At 40.3% G+C, this 20,598-nt stretch overlaps 1 protein-coding gene across 28 annotated transcripts in view; it reads right to left on the bottom strand.

Moving 5' to 3' along the window:
- TCF4 (transcription factor 4) overlaps positions 1 to 20,598 on the bottom strand; it is a 350,900-nt gene that overhangs the window by 18,054 nt on the left and 312,248 nt on the right. For all 28 annotated transcript variants that reach the window (XM_073898139.1, XM_073898148.1, XM_073898142.1 and 25 more), the window contains 4 exons: positions 19,962 to 20,029; positions 18,753 to 18,831; positions 15,734 to 15,810; positions 12,817 to 13,020 (listed from right to left, as the gene is read on the bottom strand). In XM_073898139.1, coding sequence (XP_073754240.1) covers positions 12,817 to 13,020; positions 15,734 to 15,810; positions 18,753 to 18,831; positions 19,962 to 20,029 — 428 coding nt within the window. The remainder of the gene's footprint in view (positions 1 to 12,816; positions 13,021 to 15,733; positions 15,811 to 18,752; positions 18,832 to 19,961; positions 20,030 to 20,598) is intronic.

Genomic DNA, 20,598 nt, shown 5'->3' with positions numbered 1-20,598 from the left:
CTACTCATGGTTCCCCATGTGCTGCATTCACTCCCATATGAGCAAGGCGCTTGAGCTCAGTCCTCCCTGTTCTGCCTCCCAGAGCTGGTTTCCTCTGCACAACTCACCAACCACTTCTCTTTTATTAGTCCCACAGAGCCCCTTCTTCGCCCTCCTCATCGACTGTCTGGGTCTCTCTCACCACCTTGCTGGGCCCGGACAGGGCTCTCCCCTGATTGTTCATTGCGGATGCGCCCATTAATACCCACTCAAGGACAGTGCTTGATAGGGCAGAGCATATACTTCAGTGCTTCTGTTTTGCTGCCATTCATAAAGCCTATTTGTGTCTTGGGATGTAAGCATCCTAAGGGCAGGGACTGGGTGTACAGGTCATTGTATAGGATTGTGATATTATAAATGTGCAATGAGATGCTTTGTAAGTAGTCAGTGATGACGAAAGTGGCACGTATCTGTGAGACTATTTCTGAAATCGAAAACCTTTTGATATTGTCAAATATATGTTTCGCACGTTTCTATCAAAAAATTAACATTCTGTTTAATTCAACAAATGCCTCTGAAATGTGTACTATGTGCAAATGTGTGCTATGTGCAAGGCACTATTTAGGTATTTGCAGGAGAAATAATAAAAGGTAGACACATCTATAACTTACAGGTTCCTACATCTTAATGGTGGAGTCATTTAAGACAAAAGAAAGTGAAGGCCATGAAGGAGTACAAGGTTGTGTGGGGTTTTAAAGGATGGGCGAAACCATATCAAATTGAGAAACCCGGGACTTCTTCAAGGAGGTGGCATTTTAGAGAGGCTCTGAAGGATGGGTAGGTTTTTAATACAAATTACTTCAATTTTTTTTAAACTGACATTTAACATCAATGAGGTAACATCTCAACTTCAAATCAAAGTTTCTTTTTTTACATCCAGACGTGACATTATTTTGATATTACAGCTATTATGAAGAAGCAACTAAGGGCCGCATATTAACGTGTTTTCATGTTGTCAGACTACATATTTTGGACGAAAAGCAGATTTTTGTAAAGCTCTTTATAAACCTCACCAGCTTTACTACAAAGTGAACGACACAGGGCATTTTGGACACAAATGGTACCTCACTGTATGTGTGTATTATTGGCCCAAATGATTCACTCTTATTTAACTGCAGTGAAGTCTTTCATCTCCCAGCTATACAATAATAGTTTCCATATGACCAGTGGCTCTGCTATAAATAAGATCAAAAGCAAAAGAAAGGATTTAATAAAAGAATATGACATTAAGAGTAGCATTAAATCAGGGGGAAAAACACCAATATTCAACCATGTTGGTTTTTTTGAGACTGAAGCTCTACACAGTACTGAACAGCTTCTCCAATATGTCCTGAAATGGCATTTTACAAGGAGTAGGCATGTACAAAATCCATTTGGGTATGCCTTCGAGTGGTAAAGATTAAGCTGGGGGGCAGCAGGGAATGTGGGGGTAGGGAAGAGCACTCCCCCCCCCCTTTTACAGGCAGGCTGGAGAACAGGTAAGCAGTTTGTTTCACTTCGAAAGAGTTCAGGGGAATGTGTGGATGGCAGACGTCCATCCATTTCTCTGTGCCTTTCTGTTCTATTTAATGGAGATAGACTTTTGGTAATCCAGAGATTCTCAAGAATCATAACATTGCTCAACTCTCGTACATGAGTTCTGAGAAAGGAAGTTTTTTTTGGCAATGCACAGTGACTTGATATGAAGAGCCAACTTCCCAAACAAATTCTCCTCTAGTTCTTAAAAAAAAAAAAATTACAATGTTAATCTCTATTCCCGACTGGATAAACAGCTGCTAATAACCTCCAGCTCCCAGGGGAGGAGAATGTTTCCTTTCATCTTCAGACTGGTGGATATCTGACGTGCACTGGACTTTAGTGATTCCACATGTTTCTTACTTTTTTGCCTTTTTCAAAACTGCCCTGGTACAGGTCTTGCCAATGCAGATTTCTTTTCTCCCTTAGGTTGCATCCACAGAGTTGGAGGACATCCTCAGTTACTTACTTGAAATTGTAGTTCTATTACTGTGGGTGTATTTAAAGAGGAAATTCAAGCACTTCTAACATCTAAAGGAAGCTAAAGTCTTGGACCTTTGTGTTTGAAGCCTTGCGAGGGAAATAACCATTTTGATTTCTTTCAGGCTGAGCTAATTATTCACTCAAGGGCTGGCTACGTTCAAAGATACTCAATTCCTAACAGCATCGCTAATGTGATTACTTCTATCTGTTTGTGTGCTAAATCGAGGGGACAACGTCAACACTTTTCCTCTGCTAGGAAGTACCCTGCAGAAGGTTACAGGGCCAGCCGGCCCCGAGAGTCATTCTCACTTGTTCTCGAGCACCTGCTTTTACTGGTGACCTCAGTTCTACACCTCAAGATTCAGACATTTCGCAAAACAGCTTTTTAAACAAAAACCAGCTGTTTCCCATCTAGACTACAGGGGGAAGAATTTGGGCAGTTCACAGAAACATTACCCAGAGACTACCATTCCCCAATAACTTTCACACACTTTCGGCTCCGAACAACACAACGGGTGCAGAAGCTGGGGAGAAGGCAAACGTGAAATTAAAACGTGGAAACTCGATACCCTGGTTTTTGACAGTGTGTCCAATTAACTGCTTGGAAATGAATGTGGCTATTGTATCAGGACAGTGCTACCCCAAAGATGTCATTTAACTAATATTGGGCAGATCTTTTGGGTAACTCAACTTTATAGTTGTAAGATGATTTATGGATATAGAGGAAGCTATAATTATGCACAACTGTGAATGTCAGCCAATTAGGTAGAATCCTCGTGTTTCAGAAATGCGATGTTCAAGCTTTTTAAAATTTTTTTGATTTTTTTTTAGGTTTTCCCTCTTAGAGCTGCTTTGCCTAAACCCTCTTCTTATTTTGAACCCATTTTACACTTCTATTTTCTAAGCAATTAAGATACTTTTGATTTGAAAAATTTACAGCCACAATAAAAGTTAAAATAACACAACGACCACAGATTTTGAAAAAATATAAAATGGCCAAGGCTTAGTCTTGGCTTTTAAATGGTGCCAAGTTGCTCCAGAATTTTCTGTTTTGGTATGAATGACATAACTGAATTACTTCATGAGCTGCTACTTTAATTCCTAAGGGTGGAAAATTCCATGAGTTAATTTAATTTGGATGTAAAAAAATATACATGAAAACTCTCTCTTCCTGTGGACTCTCATGTGAAATATTTGAGCCAATTGTTGGAGCTGCTGTGCTTCGAGGAGGGGCTTTCCACCCAAGGCGGCCCGGCTGGTGCTGCGCGGTCCCGTATCATCAGAAGATTTGGGCACAGAAGATCCTTTATTTTCTGCACATGTTTTTAATCACTCTATTTGATACCTCTGCAATGCCCTTTCTAGCCCGTCCCTGACTGCTGAAATCCTATGCAGACATTAATATGAGCTCAATGGTACCCTTTCCAGGAAGGTTTTCTTAGGAGACCTTGGGTCTCCTAAGGCTAGACAATGTTCCTCCTTCTCTGAATCGTCTCTTAGGTCACTTCATCATTCCACCTTGCATTACAGTTAGGCACATACTTGTGTTATTCCTCCACCACCCCCCGCCCCCCAGAGTCAAAGGCTTACAGGATCAGAGACTCTCGCGCACGTATCATAACCCCCAAAGGATCTGAAGCACAGAAGACACAGAATGAGGGAATGAACATCTGTGTAGTTGCTAATATATACAATATTATCTTCCCCCCCTCCCCGAAAATCTGCTTTCTTGAGAAAACAAGGATAATAGCACCTTTTTAAAAGGCAAGGGTTGTGCCTTTTCTCAACTATGGACAGTTTAGATTGTGTCCTTGTCCCCAGTAAGAGTTCAATAAAAAATATGACAGTGACTATAGCTATTAAAAGCATCTACCTGCTTTTTCCTCTATTATTTAAGAAGAAGGCCAAGTAAAAATACAATGAGGCCAAAGCATTTTAAATATGCTTTTATATTTTGAAAGTGGGGAAAACAACCAGTTTTTGTTTTTATTTATTTAAAGTTCATGACACCAGGGTACTAAACACATACTTTAGGGGAAAAAAAATTAGGGAACTAGGCTTGTTTTGTCCCAGAAGTGGAGAAAGGGAGTCTTGGGTTTGATGATCCTACGCAGATTAACAGCCTTGTTTCCAGGTCACGGGGCCTGTTTTGAGTAAAGTAAGTATTGGGGGGGCGGGGAAGAAGGGGTTACACCTAGTTTGGACCCACTGCTGTGGGATCTGGGCATGCATTATGTCCTAACCACGTGTCCCAGAGATTGTCAACGGAGCGTAAGTGGTCTCACTGCTCTGCTTGTATTTAAAACCTCTTGACTTTCATTTGAGTGAATGCAGAAATATCAAATGGTGAGCTCCAGGTTTCTGAAGCTGTTGTACCTAATGCACAGTTAAGAGAATTCCTTTAAGTCAGACAGAAAAAGACAAATACTGCATGTTCTCATATGTTATATGTAGAATCTTTAAAAAAAAAAAAGAACTCAAAGAAATAAGATAGTAGAATGGTAACAGCTGGGGGAAATGGGGTGATGTTGGTCAAAGGGCACAGACTTGTAGCCATCAAGTGAATAGACTCTGGGATCGAATGTACAGCAGGGGGATAGTAATTAACAATATTTTATTATATATTTGGAAGTTATTAAGAGTAGATCTGAAAAAAAGTTATCACCAGGCACACAAAAAAAGGTAATTTGTGAGAGAATGGAGGTGTCCACTAATCTTACTGTCGTGATCATTTTGCAATATTCACATGCATTAAATCATCAGGTTGTACACCTTAAGCTTATATGTTTGATGTCAAGAAAATCTCCAAAGGCTAGGAAAAGTTTTAAAAAATAAAAAGAATTTCTTCAAGTCCTTTATCCTCTTTTTTTCCGTAAGTTTTCTTAAAATAAAGTACACTATTGATATAGTTTAAAAAAACCGTTCAGTTGAGCCTGCTAATCTGCTCTCAGAAGTACAATTGTGGAGATTAGGATGGATGGTGAAACACTAGAGACAGGCAAATAACCTCTTTTATTAAAGACAGAAACCTACACTGGTTTCCATATAGTAGCTATAGAAACATGTTGGAGATGACTAAGATCTTGAGTGCAGTTCTATAACAGGCTATTTAAAAGATAGTTTCAAAGTGCTTTGAAAGGGAGGCAATGACCTCTCAAACTCCGTTTGGTTCCACTAAGAACAAGTCTTTGTGGACAAACCTCACTTCCTCATTCGTGGGAATGCCACGTGTCTGGTGTCTTGTGATAATGCTAAGGACAAGATGAGAGAAGGCAGACAGCAGGAGAGTAAAATCAGTTGAACATAACTGGTTGAAATATTAAACCCAAACGCAGGGGACAATGTAAGTGTCGAGAGAATGTCTGTAGCCTTGAGCCTCAGGCCTTCTGCTCTGCGTCCTCCTCAGCTAACATTTTTATTCGTGGCTTTGCTCAGGGCAATAATGGCACCCATCAAAGTTACCGAGGACAGAGCTGGCAGAGTACGTGACCGAATGAGGATCTAAAGAAGAGCTTTTGACTGGAAACAGACTGAAGGCTGAAGTATGAAATTCACAGGCATAGAAAAACTACAAAACAACAAAACAACAACAACAACAAAAAAACCCCACAAAAACCCACAAAGGCATGACATGAAGTTTTGTACCGGTCCAACACAGAGTACACAGGGTGGTTGAGATGCGTGTGGCTGATGGATTGCAGCTGATTATAAATTCAAAATCTGCCAGCACGATGGATGAAGGCATCAAAAATGGCTAGTAGGATCTTGCTAGGTGGCCTTTAGATGAAGATAAACATACTGAATGGGTTTGGTAATAGATCCACCCATGTCCACCCTGATGATTCCTTAAGCACTCAGTTCAGTTTGAGACTCTACATGCTAAAAGGTCCTTGAAGAAGAAAGCATTCCTTTTAAACTAGGGAGAATGCACTGGAAAGTCACAAAATCAAAACTTTCATGGGCGGTGGTGGTGGTGGTAAATATCTGAAGATATAAATATCTAGCCCAGAGGAAAAAAATACTGAATAGACTGTTGTCAAAGAACTCTAAGTTTCTAAAGTATTTGTTGGGTTGACTTAGGGGTAACTTCAGTGGGCAGAAAAATGAGGACTGCACAGAGAAGTAAATTAGGGCTGGACATAAAGAAGAATTTCCCAACATTTGATAGAAATGGGCTTTGAGGTCATTTAGAGCTACTGATCCCTGGAGGGAAGGGGGCCGAGAGAGGCTTGTTGACTGCTTGGCAGGGGATTTTAGGGGGATTTGGATAGAGACAATAGCTACGATCCTGGAGATTCTACGGTAATAACTGCTTAGAAACGCAGCATCTGCTCAAATATACGTGAGACTTTATGGAGTCAAACTCTGAAAATGTAAGAGGAGCAAAACTGAAGACCTTTATGGGTCAGACCTTCGTTGAAACAGATTCTTCTGACTTCTGCCGATCTCATGACTATATATTCCAGTAAATGCTACCCAAGATATCACGTCCCTGCCCGTGACTGTCTCCTGTTGCATGAAGCCAAGGAACAACTAAAGAAGGGCCTTGCGTTTCCATCATGGTGAGTACTGAGTAATGCACAGGCTTGTTGAATCAATATGTTATACGCCTAAACTAAGATAACATGGTATGTTAATTATACTTCAATAAAAAACAAAAATCATTTTTTTCTTGGGTTTCATTAGTTTCAGTCAGTGATGAAAAGGTGTGTAGTATCAGCCACAGTTTTGAAATTGCTATGGTATTGGGTTAGAGAGGAAGTTCACCGCGGTAGTGCGGTATTTAGTACAAAGAGCGCTGCTCTCCTTGCTGGCTTGTCTGGTTTCTACCCGAGCTTGGCCATTAACTTGTGGGCGTCCATGATCGGGTCACTTCCCCTTTCTGGGCCTCGGGCTTCAGGAGTAAAATAAGGGCCACGGGCTAAATGACTTCTGGGGTGCTTTTAGAATCTAGAATTCAATGGTCCCAACTCTCTTAAGAACCATGAAAGCAAAACTCAGTTAAGTTGTTATCTTATGAGGCCGTACATGGTAAAAGTTCTTGTATGTTCAAATGTCAGTTAAATAAAAAAAGGTGCTTTATCACCTAATGAGTTTTCTTCCGATAAATTCTTTTTAACCCAAATTAAAAATGTTATGAACAGAGGGAAAGTGGGCTTGGATTGGCTTATATCTATAATGCACGGTTTCTTTCTTTCTTTTATTGCCTTCTTCTTTCTTTTTTTTCTTCTCTTTTTCAAGTTGAAATGCGTGGTTTCTGAAATGTGTCCCACACCCCTACCTGGGGGTTCTAGGAAGGGGTCTCAGGGTCACTGTGGAGGACAGGTGTGGGTGGGGAGTTTTACAGGGTTCCTCCACCCCTAAGTCAACTAGAGCAACCAGGAGATCCATACTCTTCTACCGAGTGACAATGGCATCCCTCCCTCCCAGGTAACAGAGCTGCATCCCTGCTCTCTGATGGGGCTTGCTGTACTGCTGTAGCAATCTGTTTTTAAATATGTGTCTTTTTCTCCTAAACTGTAGAACCTCTTGGGAGCAGAGAACACGTGTTAGCACAGAGCCTGGCATTTGGTAACCACTCTTGATAAATATTTTTGGAAATGAATAAATGGACTTTAAGCAAAAAGGGTCCAGGAACCACACTAATTTTATATATTAATAGTGAAGGAGATTTTTAGCTAAAGGATCCCTTCGTTGCTGACTCTACTGGCAAGTAATCAGAAGCACATACAGAGTCACATGAAGACATTTTGGATGTGGGTTTTGTTCTTATTCAGTTAAAAGAGGAGATTAGGTCATCTGAAAGGCTTGCTTTCAGGTCTCATCTGTGGATCTGAATACTGAGTGAATACTGGAGAGAATTATTTTCTGAATAAATAAATGACAGAAAACTGTCATTTCAATAATTTATAAAAACCTAATGATTTAATATCAGGACTAACCATGGAGGTATCTGAGGCACACGGGGGTTATATCTGGGTAAGAGTGTCTAATTAGCTTAGTGACAAACCCACCTGTTTCCTTATTCTCCCACATTCAGAGATTTCTGCTTTGAGTCTGTCAGAAACGTGGGTGGTTTGGGTAAGAAAAATAATTTAAAATTTACTACTTCATGACCCTAGTAAGGAGAGTTTACACCTCGTGCCATTTAGCCCAGAAATGCTGACTTAAGAATAAGTGTTTAGACAGTGAGGGTTTTAATCTAGCATACCACTGCCCTGCAGGAAAAATTCTTTACCTCTGCATTTGGGTAAAGAACTGCCCTGGGAACTTGGCCATGGGATGCCTGGGAATTCTTTCATCAAGGAGCATTTATCAAGATCTGAAAATCACAAGCTCTTACCTGGAAAGGTGCAGCTGCAGCTAATCTCTGGGGAGCGCTAGTGGTAGTAAACAAAGAGTGTGGAATGTGGAGGCATTGTCCCTGAGTTTCAAGTTGGCTTCAGGACTTGAGCCTCCTCAAACCCAATAAGGCCCATCTGACCAACCCCTACACTGGACATTACTACCTTCCTCAAAGGGCTCCTGCGAAGACCGCCTGAGGTAATGTTCACGGAGCACCTAATGTAATACACAGTATTCAAGGATTTATAATACAGGTGGTAAGGCCAAAGTCAGGCCTACAAAAGATATATATATAGTTTTGCATGACTGGGTAAGAAAAATATGTAGCCGGGCGCCTGGGTGGCTCAGTCGGTTAAGCGTCTGCCTTTGGCTCAGGTCATGATCCCAGGGTCCTGGAATCGAGTCCCGCATTGGGCTCGAGCAGGGAGCCTGCTTCTCCCTCTCCCACTCCCTCTGCTTGTGCTCTCTCTCTGTCAAATAAATAAATAAAATCTTTTTAAAAAAAGAAACAGAAATATGTAGCTAACAGTGTGATTCACAGAGCTCTGGAAAGTAGAAAAGAAAATGGACTATCACAGCAGAAGGCAGCAAGGGAAGGGTTCCTGGAAGAGGCAGAATTTGAGTCTGAACCTTGAGAGTGGTGGGAATGAGAGGGACAGAGGGAAGGCGGTAGGGCAAGCCAAGACCGACAGACATGGAAGAACTACTTAATGAGAATGTGAAGGGCAAATTCTGGTAATCTGCACAGACTGGTCTTGCTGGAAGAATTCTGACATATTGGAATAGCTAAACATAAGGCTTTTGGTAAATGGTAATGGGGCTTAATCAACTGGATTAAGACATTGGTCTTTATTTTGTAGATAATGGAAAGCCAGTGAAGGTTTCTGGGCAGGAAAGAGCATGGCCAAATAGCATCTAGAAAGCCTGCAAGTCTACAACATTCACGCTAGCATTATGAGCCATGCTGCTGTGAAAAAAAATCCCTTTCATTACACTAATACTTAGTAAATCACTGAAGACCTACTTCAGAACTCCAAGGAAAACATTTTATGAATCAAAAGCTAAGTACAATATGTTAGCAATTAAATGAGATAACATAACAGCCGAGGCAGAACCAGTTTTCCCCACCACGATTTCAAGCTGCTGCAGAAAGAAATGCTTATATCATCTTCCAAGTTATCAAGCCATTTTGTTTTGATTTTCGGAAGGCGGGGAGAGAGGAAGCAAGAAGAGGAGGGAGGTCAGGAGGATTCAAAGCTGTCTATTCTTTAATCAGGAGGAATTATTAAGGGACTTATAAATGAGATTTGCTCAGAACAAAACTAGCCCTGGGATGGGTCTTAAGTTACTAAAACTGGCTTCTACTCCAGAACAACGAACGAAGGTGTGTAGTTGGAAAGAAACACCCACCAGTGTTCTCCGCAGCGAAGTTTCCGGTGCATACCTCCCACTGCTACTTTATTTACTGCAGCTGGCCAGGGTTTTATAGCCTGTTTCATGTATTAAAATTCAAATGTGGAAAACATTACCAGTATCCTCCTTGAATTTTTTTTTGTTGTTGTTGTTGTTGTTCAGGGGGAAGGGGGGTGGGTTTTTTTTTCTTCTTCCCCTTCAACTTCCTTTTTATTGTGGAATGTATCAAATGGTCAAAGGCTAACTTCAGACTGACTAAATTCAAAAACTATTTCCTTTGTTCTTCTGTTTTTGTTTGAAAATTCATACCAGTTTGCACAGGAAAGAAATGACAAGCCCATCTCTTTCACACACGTTAGGGTTTCAGGCTGGGAAAGCTCAGACTCTGTGGAACCTGCTGGGTATTTCTGGGAAGAAAGGAGAAAGACAGCAACACCTCTCACTGGGTTTGGAGGGCGGCAGGTTGTGGCCACACCACAGCTTTGGAGTTAACTCTGTCACCTGGTCAGCTCTGCGGTCATCCCTGATTGGATTATAAATGCCTTCAGAGGAGGGGACAGGAACTCTTCCTCCTCAGCAAAACTAGCTGCTTTATGGCTTCTGCAGAGCGTTTTCAAAACCAAATCGAAAACGTTTCTGTGTAATATTGGCCGATTATTTCCCTCCTCCTTTTGCTCTGCTCCATTCTCCCCCTTTCCACTCACTCCAGCCAGGTCAGGCCAACCTCCCGTCTCCAGAGATGATTCTGGTCCCTTCCTCCTATCCCACCTTTGAATCAGACTCAAGGGGGAGGCAAACCAAAGGTCACAGAGTGCCCCAAAGCATCTATGTATAGTTTATTATTTTAAAGAACCACTTAACCTACATCTGGTATTTAAGAGCAAACTTTACATATTTATGGAAAAAAAAAAACGGTCTCTGAAGCAACGTGCCCGTTCACCATATGCAAAACGAACACAGCTACAGGAATTAAACCATTTTTCTCTTGATTGAGAGCAGATATAGAGAAATGGTTATAAGTCACAGATCTGGCTTTTAATAAAGCCAGATTTCTTAATTAAAAGCAGTATTGTTTAAACATTGTAGTTTAAAAAGAAAAGAGCTGTACAAAGTAAAACCTCATATTATATGCATCCTGAGTGTATTTAACACATTACCTGAGGCCAAGCTAAATTAACATCTAGATTTTCCTTTTGTAAACTCTTAGCAACTGCCATGAATAGACAAACAATTTTTACTCAATGATGAATTTTTAGGATAGAGGTCAAGGAAAAGAAAAAAAGAAAAAAAAAGATTTAGCTTTGGCATTCAGAAATATCTTTCCACGTTTTAGAAGTGAGTTCATTGCTTCTATTTATATACCAGTATTTTGGGCTTCAAATTGGTTGCAGGTTTCCATGTATAATACACCGCTCAGGATGGTCCTCCCAGTCTCAGTCTTTTATTAAGAGAAAGTGAAAGGAGGACAGAAGAATCCTCTTGACCAAGAACTTAAAAAGCCTCAGAAGAACCTGTGCCTACTTTGCATTCTCCTTTTGGAATCATCAGTAAACAAGAGATGCTATATTGGTAACACAAGATAGGCCTTCACCCAAGCAACTTTTTAAGAGCCTACAAAGTACAAAATAGGACACTAAAGTGTTTCTGATCAGGCAGGTGTTTATAAGAAGCAGAATACACAGAATCATTAGTAATAAATTCTCCACCCATTTGGTCACCTTACTGTCATCACTTAACATTTTGTTAAGAAGATTCTGAATTTTGGGGCACCTGGGTGGCACAGTCCATTAAGCCTCCGACTCTTGGTTTCAGCTCAGAGTATGATCTCAGGGTCTTGAGATCAAGCCCCACATCGGGCTCAGCACTCAGCATGGAGTCTGCTAGGGTTTCTCTCTTGCTCTCCCTCTGCCCCTCCCAACACACTCATGCTCTCCCCTTCCCCCAAATCAATAAATAAATCTTAATAAAACCTGAATTTTCATAATCACCAAAAAAAGGGGAATGCATTCCCAAATCATTGCCAAAAGCAATGGGCAGAATTGAAATTTCAGTTGTAATATGGACAAATCTGCTTAAATATTATTTAAATAAACACTTATTCATAAATGGGCAGTGATAAACTACCGTATCCTTAAATCACACAGTCCCACACCATATATTTAGGCAAATAAACACACCACATATTTCTACCTCCCACACTCAATCAAAAGACATTGATTTAGATTCTTTGATAATGATAAAAACTTTCAACCTACTCATATCTGAAATGCCAGTAATGTAACATGTACAAAAAAGTTGGGTCCTCTAGAAAACATCACTAAGATGAAGAATTTAAAACACTGGCAATGACCCAGCAACATCCTCCTAGGTGTATACTCAAGTGACATGAAAACACACGTCCACCCAAAAACTCGTACATGAATGTTCATAGGAACACTATTCATAATCGCCAAAGAGTGGAAATAACCCAAATATCCATCACCTGGTGAGTGGATAAATATAATGTATCCCTATGTTTGGCAATAAAAAGGAACGATGATCTGATATAGGATGAAATATAGGTTTATACATATTTAAACCCTGAAATTTCAGTTGTAATAAACCCTGAGAACATTCCACTAACTGAAAGAAGCCAGCCAGTCAGAAAAGACCATCACATATTGTCTGATTCCAGGGTTAGGAAATATCTAAGAGAGGCAAACTACAGAGACAGAACACAGTCGTTGCCAAGGTCCAGGGAGAGGGAAGAATGGAGCATAACTGCTACTGGCATGGGGATTTCTCTCCTTTTTTCAGGGGGTAAAACATCCTAAAATTAGACTGTGATGATGACTGCATAACCCTGTGAACATACTCAAACACATGGAATTGTAAACTTGTAAATGGGTGAAATGCAGGTAAGTGAAGTATATATCTCAATAAAGCTATTTAAAAAAGAAAAAAAACAGCAGTAGTGGTAATTTATACTTGAAATTCTAATTCTATACAGTAACTGAAGAGTCTACAAATTTCATCACTTACCATGAGTGAATGTCTGTTGGCTGAAAGAAGACCAGTTCCATACCCTGAGCCCAGACCACCCATTGCTCCATTATGAGAAGGTCCAATGATTCCATGCATGTCCCCATGACCACCAGGCATAGCTGTGGATGGGCCCACTGCATGATTCCGGAGAACGTGAATAGCATCATCCAGTCTTTCTAAGCGATCTTCAATTCGGCTTTGCTGTTGGTTAATAAATGTTGTGAAATCTGATTTAGTTTGAAATGCATGCATAGGTTACAGAAGTAAAACTTGAGTTGACACAAATCATACTTTGAGCTTCTGAATATATGTTTCCAATACAATTTATTTCCTTCAATCAATAATAAAAATAAACAGTGACCTTCCCAAGAAACTAGTGAAAAATGTTAATGGTATATCATAGTGTTATTTTTCATGAACAAAGTATATTTTGTAATTCTTCTCAACATTATAATGTACATATGCTATACTGTATTGCACTAGCTTGAAAGAGAATTTAGATTTACTTCAGAAAAAAAAATCTATAGAATTTAAGAAACATTCTAGCGGACACTGATTAAAATTTTCAAAAAATTAACAATGGGAAGATGATGTATTTATAGTTTCCCAATTAAATTATTTTCATTATCTTCTTGGAGGCCTATTTCCTTCATCTTTTCTGTAGCATATGATACAGTGCTATGTATCAAGTTAAGGACGGGTAAATCCATGCAGACTATAGTTTCTTATTGAGTACTATCTATTTTTACCATTGTTTCTTGCCTTCTATCTATTATCACCAGCTTGTCCTTGTGTGTAGAGGGGACTGGGAACTCAAAACAGATACAGAAAAAAACATTACAAAAACCATGCCAACCAAAGTGGTATGAGATTTCAAGACTGAAGAATCACGAAGTTGTGAATTAATTGTTCACCAGGGGCTTCTAATGACTTCAAACCCCTTACTCTGTATAAAATTCACTACCTTATATAATTAAATTATACAATTCAAAACCAACTGACCTTTATTTTCATCCCCACCACTGGGATCCTGTTTTCTGCAACTAGATAAGGTCTATACTATAGTTTTTGGTGAAGAAAAAGGACATGTAGATGTGTATTCACTTTTTGCAGTATGATCAATAATGATAGCAAGTAAACATCTGCACACCACTCTCTAGTGTGCATTTTAAAATATACCATTTCACTGGATCTTCATTCTCCATGTGTAAGGCAAGCAGGGAAGACATGATATCCCTTCCATATAGATGTGCAAATGAGGCTCAAAGAACTTGAGGATTAATTACCCAGTGTCACAATGCCAGGAAATGGTACAGTTAGGGTTGAATCTAAGTCTCTGGACTTCAAATCTAGTCCCTCTTTGTAGTAGATCATGCTACAACCTACTTTGATTTCCAATGGGCTGTGTAACCAGATGTACCGGCTCTACTGCACGAGAACAACAATTTCTAGTTATTCTATACTGACAGAAGGAATGTATGTCTCATACAGTTAGTCTATGGTACAGAACATTCTGATTCGGTGGGCTTTATTGTTAAGGGACCTTCCCTAGATTCCTCGCTGCTACATATGAAATCTTTGAAAAGGTACTAAACTTCTTTGAGTCTATACATCATAATTTATAAAAAAATGAGAACGATAAGATATACTTCCAAGTGTGAATGTGAGCACTGAAAAGAAGTAATACGTGTGCCTATCACCCTTTCTGGCTCACAGCTTCCTGGTGGAGAGCGCGGTTTCTGCTTGCGAATCCCCTTGTGAGTGTTGAGTATTTAGAGAACTAAAGCTATAGTTCATGACTATAAACCGAGTCTTTATGGTTCTATAGTTGGACATAACCTAGTTATGGGTCCCAGAGAATAACTGATGCAGGTAAACACTTAGAACAACTATGGATGATCTGGATGTGGGCTGCAGATTAATTAATTAATGTAGGCAAGGCAGGTAGTGCATACCTTGTCTTAACCCTGTGGTTGCCTTTTGTGGCTAAAATGCATAGCTGGATGATCCCACACTACAGCAAGGAAGACCACAAGCAAGGGGGAAATCCACCTTCATATTTCCATTTTTAGATTTTCCTTAATTCAAACAGTAAGCCAGAAGGGAAGAAAGGAAATTCTGAGCTGCTGACAAGACATTAAGTTAGATAGACCGATCAATCAATGCCTCTTCCATGTTCTATCTCAAAATAGGGAGGAAAAGAGGAAAACCCACCCCTGAAGGATTTAAGAGTTCCTTGTTGCCACTTCTCCACATTTGATTCATACACTGACCAAAGGCCGCCCAGAGCAGTGTGATTTCATGCACATTTCCAGCCACATCCACCATGAGTTGACAAAGACTAGAGTGTCAGACACTGAATCATCACGGGAGTGTTTATAATATTAATTACACCCATGGAAATTTTCAGCTATTTCCCACTGGAAGAACAGACATTTAATGATGTTACTAGATTTCTAGGAGAACCAAAGTGAATGAGGAAACAGACAGTAGGCTTCTTATTCAGAGGTCAAGAGGAGAACGCCTATAAGCCTGCCACTCTGGAAAGTAAAGCAAAGGTATATTGAATCTTCAAGTGTTCCAGCTATGCAGCTCAGCTGGAACTCCAGCACTGTTCTATCAGGAAATTATTAACTCATTGACAGGGACCCTTCCCAAAGGTGCAGCGGATGCTGCTATCTTTCCAAGATTTTTAATCTCTTACCTGGTCTTAGGTATTTGGAGCCCTGGGGCTTACATTGTAGTAGTATCTGGGTTATAATCTACAAACAGGAATAAATAATAGTCTAATAACTCTGGCTCTAACCAAACTCGTGTGTTTAACATAAATGAGAATCTTGGAGAGTTAACCCGATGTAAAAAGAGAAACATGGTTACCAAATGGCTGGAGGAGAGATGAACAGATGAGACTTACCAAAGAGTGTAGGGGTCCTTCATAATTAGGAGATGATGACGCCTGTCCTCCATTTCTAGACCAAACAGCTGTGCCTGCTGATATTAAAATGGAGATGGCAATGAGATCTATATAATCTGAAAACCATCTCGCAGATATTTTAAACAGTTCTTTTAGAAATAGCAATGCTTATTTTCATTTGGACAATTAAGATAAATACATGTAAACTTCCCATACAAGAATTTTGGGACAAGGAAAACATTTTCAATTTCAAACTTGATGTAGACTCGGAATTCTCTCAGGCTTCCTCCCAAAAGGGAACATTTATTTTATTTATTTTTAAAGATTTTATTTATTTGACAGAGAGAGACACAGCGAGAGAGGGAACACAAGCAGGGGGAGTGGGAGAGGGAGAAGCAGGCTCCCCGCGGAGCAGGGAGCCCGATGCGGGGCTTGATCCCAGGACCCTGGGATCATGACCTGAGCCAAAGGCAGGCACTTAATGACTGAGGCACCCAGCTGCCCCTCGAAAAGGAACATTTAATTGGTTCTGAATTTAACCGAGGAAGGGTTCCTCCTAAAGAAAAGAGATCACTACATAGCCAAGGCACTTTTAAGAAAGCAAAGGGGGATTTTGTTACACCTTCATGCAAGGCCAGTTTGTGAAACCAAAATTCTCTCACCAATGAAAAACAGCATTGCTACTTGTTTTAAAAATGATCCTTAAAAAGGGACAAGCCTTCCAAACTTTTTAAGGGAATAAGATTAGTTGGCAGCGATTCACTAAACCGGAAATTTAAAAACTCAATATAACAACAGTAATAAGTAAGTGGTTTCTTATGAAGAAAATAATTATTTTGTGATCCACTAAACTTGATTCCTGCTACAATAAATATTACATGTCTAACCTACAAAATAAAAACCACTTTTAAATTTAAAGTAATGCATACTCTGTGTGGAAACTAAGAAATAATTCAAGAAAGGGAAAAAATATCTGTGACCTCATTGTAATCTCATGCCCTGACATGGTAGGCATTTAAAAATCCCTTCTTCCTGTCATTTCTGGGTGTGCATGGATGTGTATTTTTATGCTACATAAAAGTAGGATATTTTGTTCAATTACTTGTAGTGACAGAATATGGACAGAGCCAGCTACTTTCAGTGTGAAAATAGCAACTTATCCCCATGTTTACATCTTTGTGAAGTTCTCTCTTCCTAATATGGGGTCTTTCATGGTGCATTAGCTGGACCCCAAAATTGGCCTTGTTTCTGTGTCTCCCACCCAGAGGATGCTGCTCAGGTTTTGGGTTTGTGGCGTTTTCTGGAATGATTTGTGCATCCTAACGTTCCCATCATTAATCTAGAAATGGAGCAGCAGGATGGTGAGCACTGGATTCTCGCCGGAGCGCTGGTACTGATGCTCACGCCTCCTCAGCAAGTCACGTACACTTTCCGGGCCTTAGTATGCTCATCTGTAACATCACAGCGCCAGACCAAAATCGTTCTCAAACTTTATTAGACTCGAGATTCCCCCCCCCCAGATGATAAAATAGATGAAATTAGAGCTGCTTTGTTTGAAATGGGGAACTTGGGAGTTCTCCCTGCTCAGACTCCCTCACCCCCTGCCTCACGGGGCTCTCTTTGGCTCTGGGCATTGACACTGGTGATCATGTCCCAGAGCCTATCAGTACAATACTGACTCAGTAGTGGATAACACTTCTGGACTCTCCATTCCTTTTCTATCATGGGGGATGTTTCACAGCTGTTCCATTATCTTCTCAATATCATGTGTGTCCTTTCGGTCTCAATTCTGTCCATTGGGACATGTGGACTTAAAGGTCCAGCACCCTTCTCCATTCGGTGACACCCCCCCACCCCCACCATGTCAATGGAGTTTTGGAAAAGGCTGATATTCGGTCCCACCTAAGCCATGGCCGTCACCTCTGAAAGCTTTGTGCAGTCTGAAACCTCCCACTCTCCACCAGGGAATCCAGTTTATGATGCCCTGTGAGTGCTGCATGCAGGGACTAACAGGGATCGAGGAGGTAGCATTTAGGCAAGTGACTCCACTATAAATCACAGCAAGGTCAAATTTCAATCAGGTACAGATGCAACTCGGTTTCTTTTTTAGAAGCCACCTGTCCTCCCTCCCAAGAACAGAGACATGCACCAGATAGGGCCTTCTGGAAACATTTATACTAGAAGGGCAATGAGCCTCTTAAATGGACCTCTGAAAAGTGAAATGCTTTACTAACGTAATTCAACAATTTATAATTTTATTATTTGAAGCCAGAGGTCATGCTAATTTGTTGTATTTTAAAGGCAAACATCCCATTTTGCCCCACACAGTTACTTCTCTATTTACAAAATTAGAGTTTTCCTCAGTCATGCCAGTGAGATGGACTTTAAAAAGGACACGTGGAAAATCTAAAATTTCTGTGGACAATGATCCTTTTGAACAGTCTATATTTGATGACGATATAATCTATATTCATATTCCTGACTGTATTAACTGGGTTTTCTCACCTGAGATGTCTTTTTTTTTTAAAGATTTTATTTATTTATTTGACAGAGAGAGACACAGTGAGAGAGGGAACACAAGCAGGGGGAGTGGGAGAGGGAGAAGCAGGCTTCCCGCTGAGCAGGGAGCCCGATGCGGGACTCGATCCCAGGACCCTGGAATCATGACCTGAGCCGAAGACAGGCGCTTAACGACTGAGCCACCCAGGTGCCCCCCGAGATGTCTCTTAGAGTCTATTATTCTGTTGACTATCTTCTACAAAGCTAAGAAAAGTTTAAGAAGTTTTCCACATGCCTATGTATTCTTAAAACATTTAATTTTTGAGAAAAATTTTGGATGTGAATGGCTGTACTTTCATATGGCAGTGGAAAAGACAGACCTTTCCGTTTTTCTGTTTGGAAATGTTCTATTTTGAGCTTTTGGAGGGAAGGAGTTTCCACCTGCCGAACCAGGAAGTACAAGAGGGAAACTGTTTTTATACACTGGTACCATGATGGGATTGGGATTTAGGTACAGTACCTGAGAGAGAAGGAGGAGAGCCAACAGGAGTTGAAGGGTTTGATGAAAAGCTGTTGTTAGTGTGATCTGGAGAATAGATCTTAAAACAGTGGGGGGGGAAAAAAAAACAAACAAACCCTCATTTATTAGGAATAAAGAATCAACATTTCTTTAAATGACAAAGTGTCGTTGCAATTCACCTAAAAATTACAAGTCATAAAATACATGTAACAATTGACTCTAGTATCAATATCGTAAAATGAAAGATTTGACACTTATTTAATTTTTCAAACCAAGAATTATGAGCTCATGTAAGATGGTGGGGACAGTACTGGACCAGGGTCAGCAGACTGTACATTTAATCCTTTCCCTCCCACGCCCTACCATGGCTCCGTGGCCATGAGCAAGCCACATGAACACCCCAAGCCCCCCTTTCTTCCTCCAACAGATTAGACAGCATCATCTCTATGATTTTTGTCCAACTCCTTCTCCACCATGATTGAGGCATTTAATGCCAAGGCTTAAGGATGGCCAGATGAAGTATAAACTTCCACTTAGGTCACAACGCTAAATTAAACTTATTTTATGCTCCCAATGGTAAGGAAAAACCAACTGAAGAGACAAAATGTTAGAGCAACAAATCCCCACTTACATTTGCCAACAACCACGTGTAGATTTTGAAGACAATACCAGGCATACTCCCTCACACAAATGAGGTGTACTACTCTGTCACTAGTAAACATGCAAGAAATGTTCAATTCCAGCCTTCCTGGCGGTGGACGGGCGAGGCAAAGAAGCTGAGTCCCCAGGTACCAATTAGGTGGCAATTTCTCACGGACCTCAGTTATGGTCATTTTTTTTTTTAAGTCCCTTTCCCAAAGTGTTTTAGAATTGCCCCCCTGCCAAGTCAGTCTTAGCTGGTCAATGAGCACCATATGAATTTAGAGAAAAATAAGAAACCAAGATAGAAGATCTATATACCGAAAGGCCCTGAGAATATCCACAAATCCATAATTGAGGACTGCTTGGCACCACTGTGAGGAGACAAGCTGGAAGGGTCAGCCATTTACTGGAAGCTTCAGAGATCTCTCCTCAAATTTTCCAATCATCATTCTACAAGAAATCAAAGCTATTTGCCATTCATTTTCTACAATTCCAAATGTCCACTTCTGATTAAAGTTCACCCTTCCACAATGGTACATATGAAGTCCAAAGTCAATATTTCCTCACCGAAGCAAGTGCTTTCCCCAGAGCATCTCCAGTCTGGGAGCTGCCGGCGGCCCCGCTTCCTCTATTTGCTGCAAAAACAAAAGGCAGAATCTGAAAAACCAGGTGGTGAGCCGTCTAACAATTTTCTATTCCTGGTCCATTTACTCACAATTTAATTGCATTTTTAATGCTAATTACAACACATTAATCTTTAATTAGCATTAATTTGTTTGCTGAGGTAGATGTCAAATATATTCATGTTACTTTTTTTACAGATAAAATATAAACCTGACACCTTGGTTTAAAGATGAAGTGTTTCAGTTGTTATCACTTGGCCCCTTGTTGCTCAGGAGTAGTTAGTGGGGAATGGTAGCAAGCATGCGAGCACATGAGGTTCATTGCTAAGCGGTAAGCACTACGTTCAGATCTCTGAAATCCTCAAAGTGTGCCTTTTCTCGCTATTTCATAGAGTCAGTTGAATTGTCTTCACAAGTAATTTACGCCTGCTTTCCAGTTTTTAAAAGATTTGATACACAGCAAAATGAGGTGCTCCTCTCAGCAAAAATAAAACAGAAAGTCTATAACGGGTCTGGCTTCCTAAGAGAGAAAATATTTTTAATATTTTAAGTAACATGTATTCTCCACATACTCCAATCTG

The sequence above is a fragment of the Callorhinus ursinus genome, unplaced genomic scaffold, assembly GCF_003265705.2.
Source record: "Callorhinus ursinus isolate GAN/ISIS: 27379988/994484 unplaced genomic scaffold, GSC_fseal_2.0 scaffold11, whole genome shotgun sequence".
Classification (NCBI taxonomy): Eukaryota; Metazoa; Chordata; class Mammalia; order Carnivora; family Otariidae; genus Callorhinus; species Callorhinus ursinus.
The sequence above is the reverse complement of the archived record's forward strand: the minus strand, read 5'-3'. Positions and strand labels throughout refer to the sequence as shown.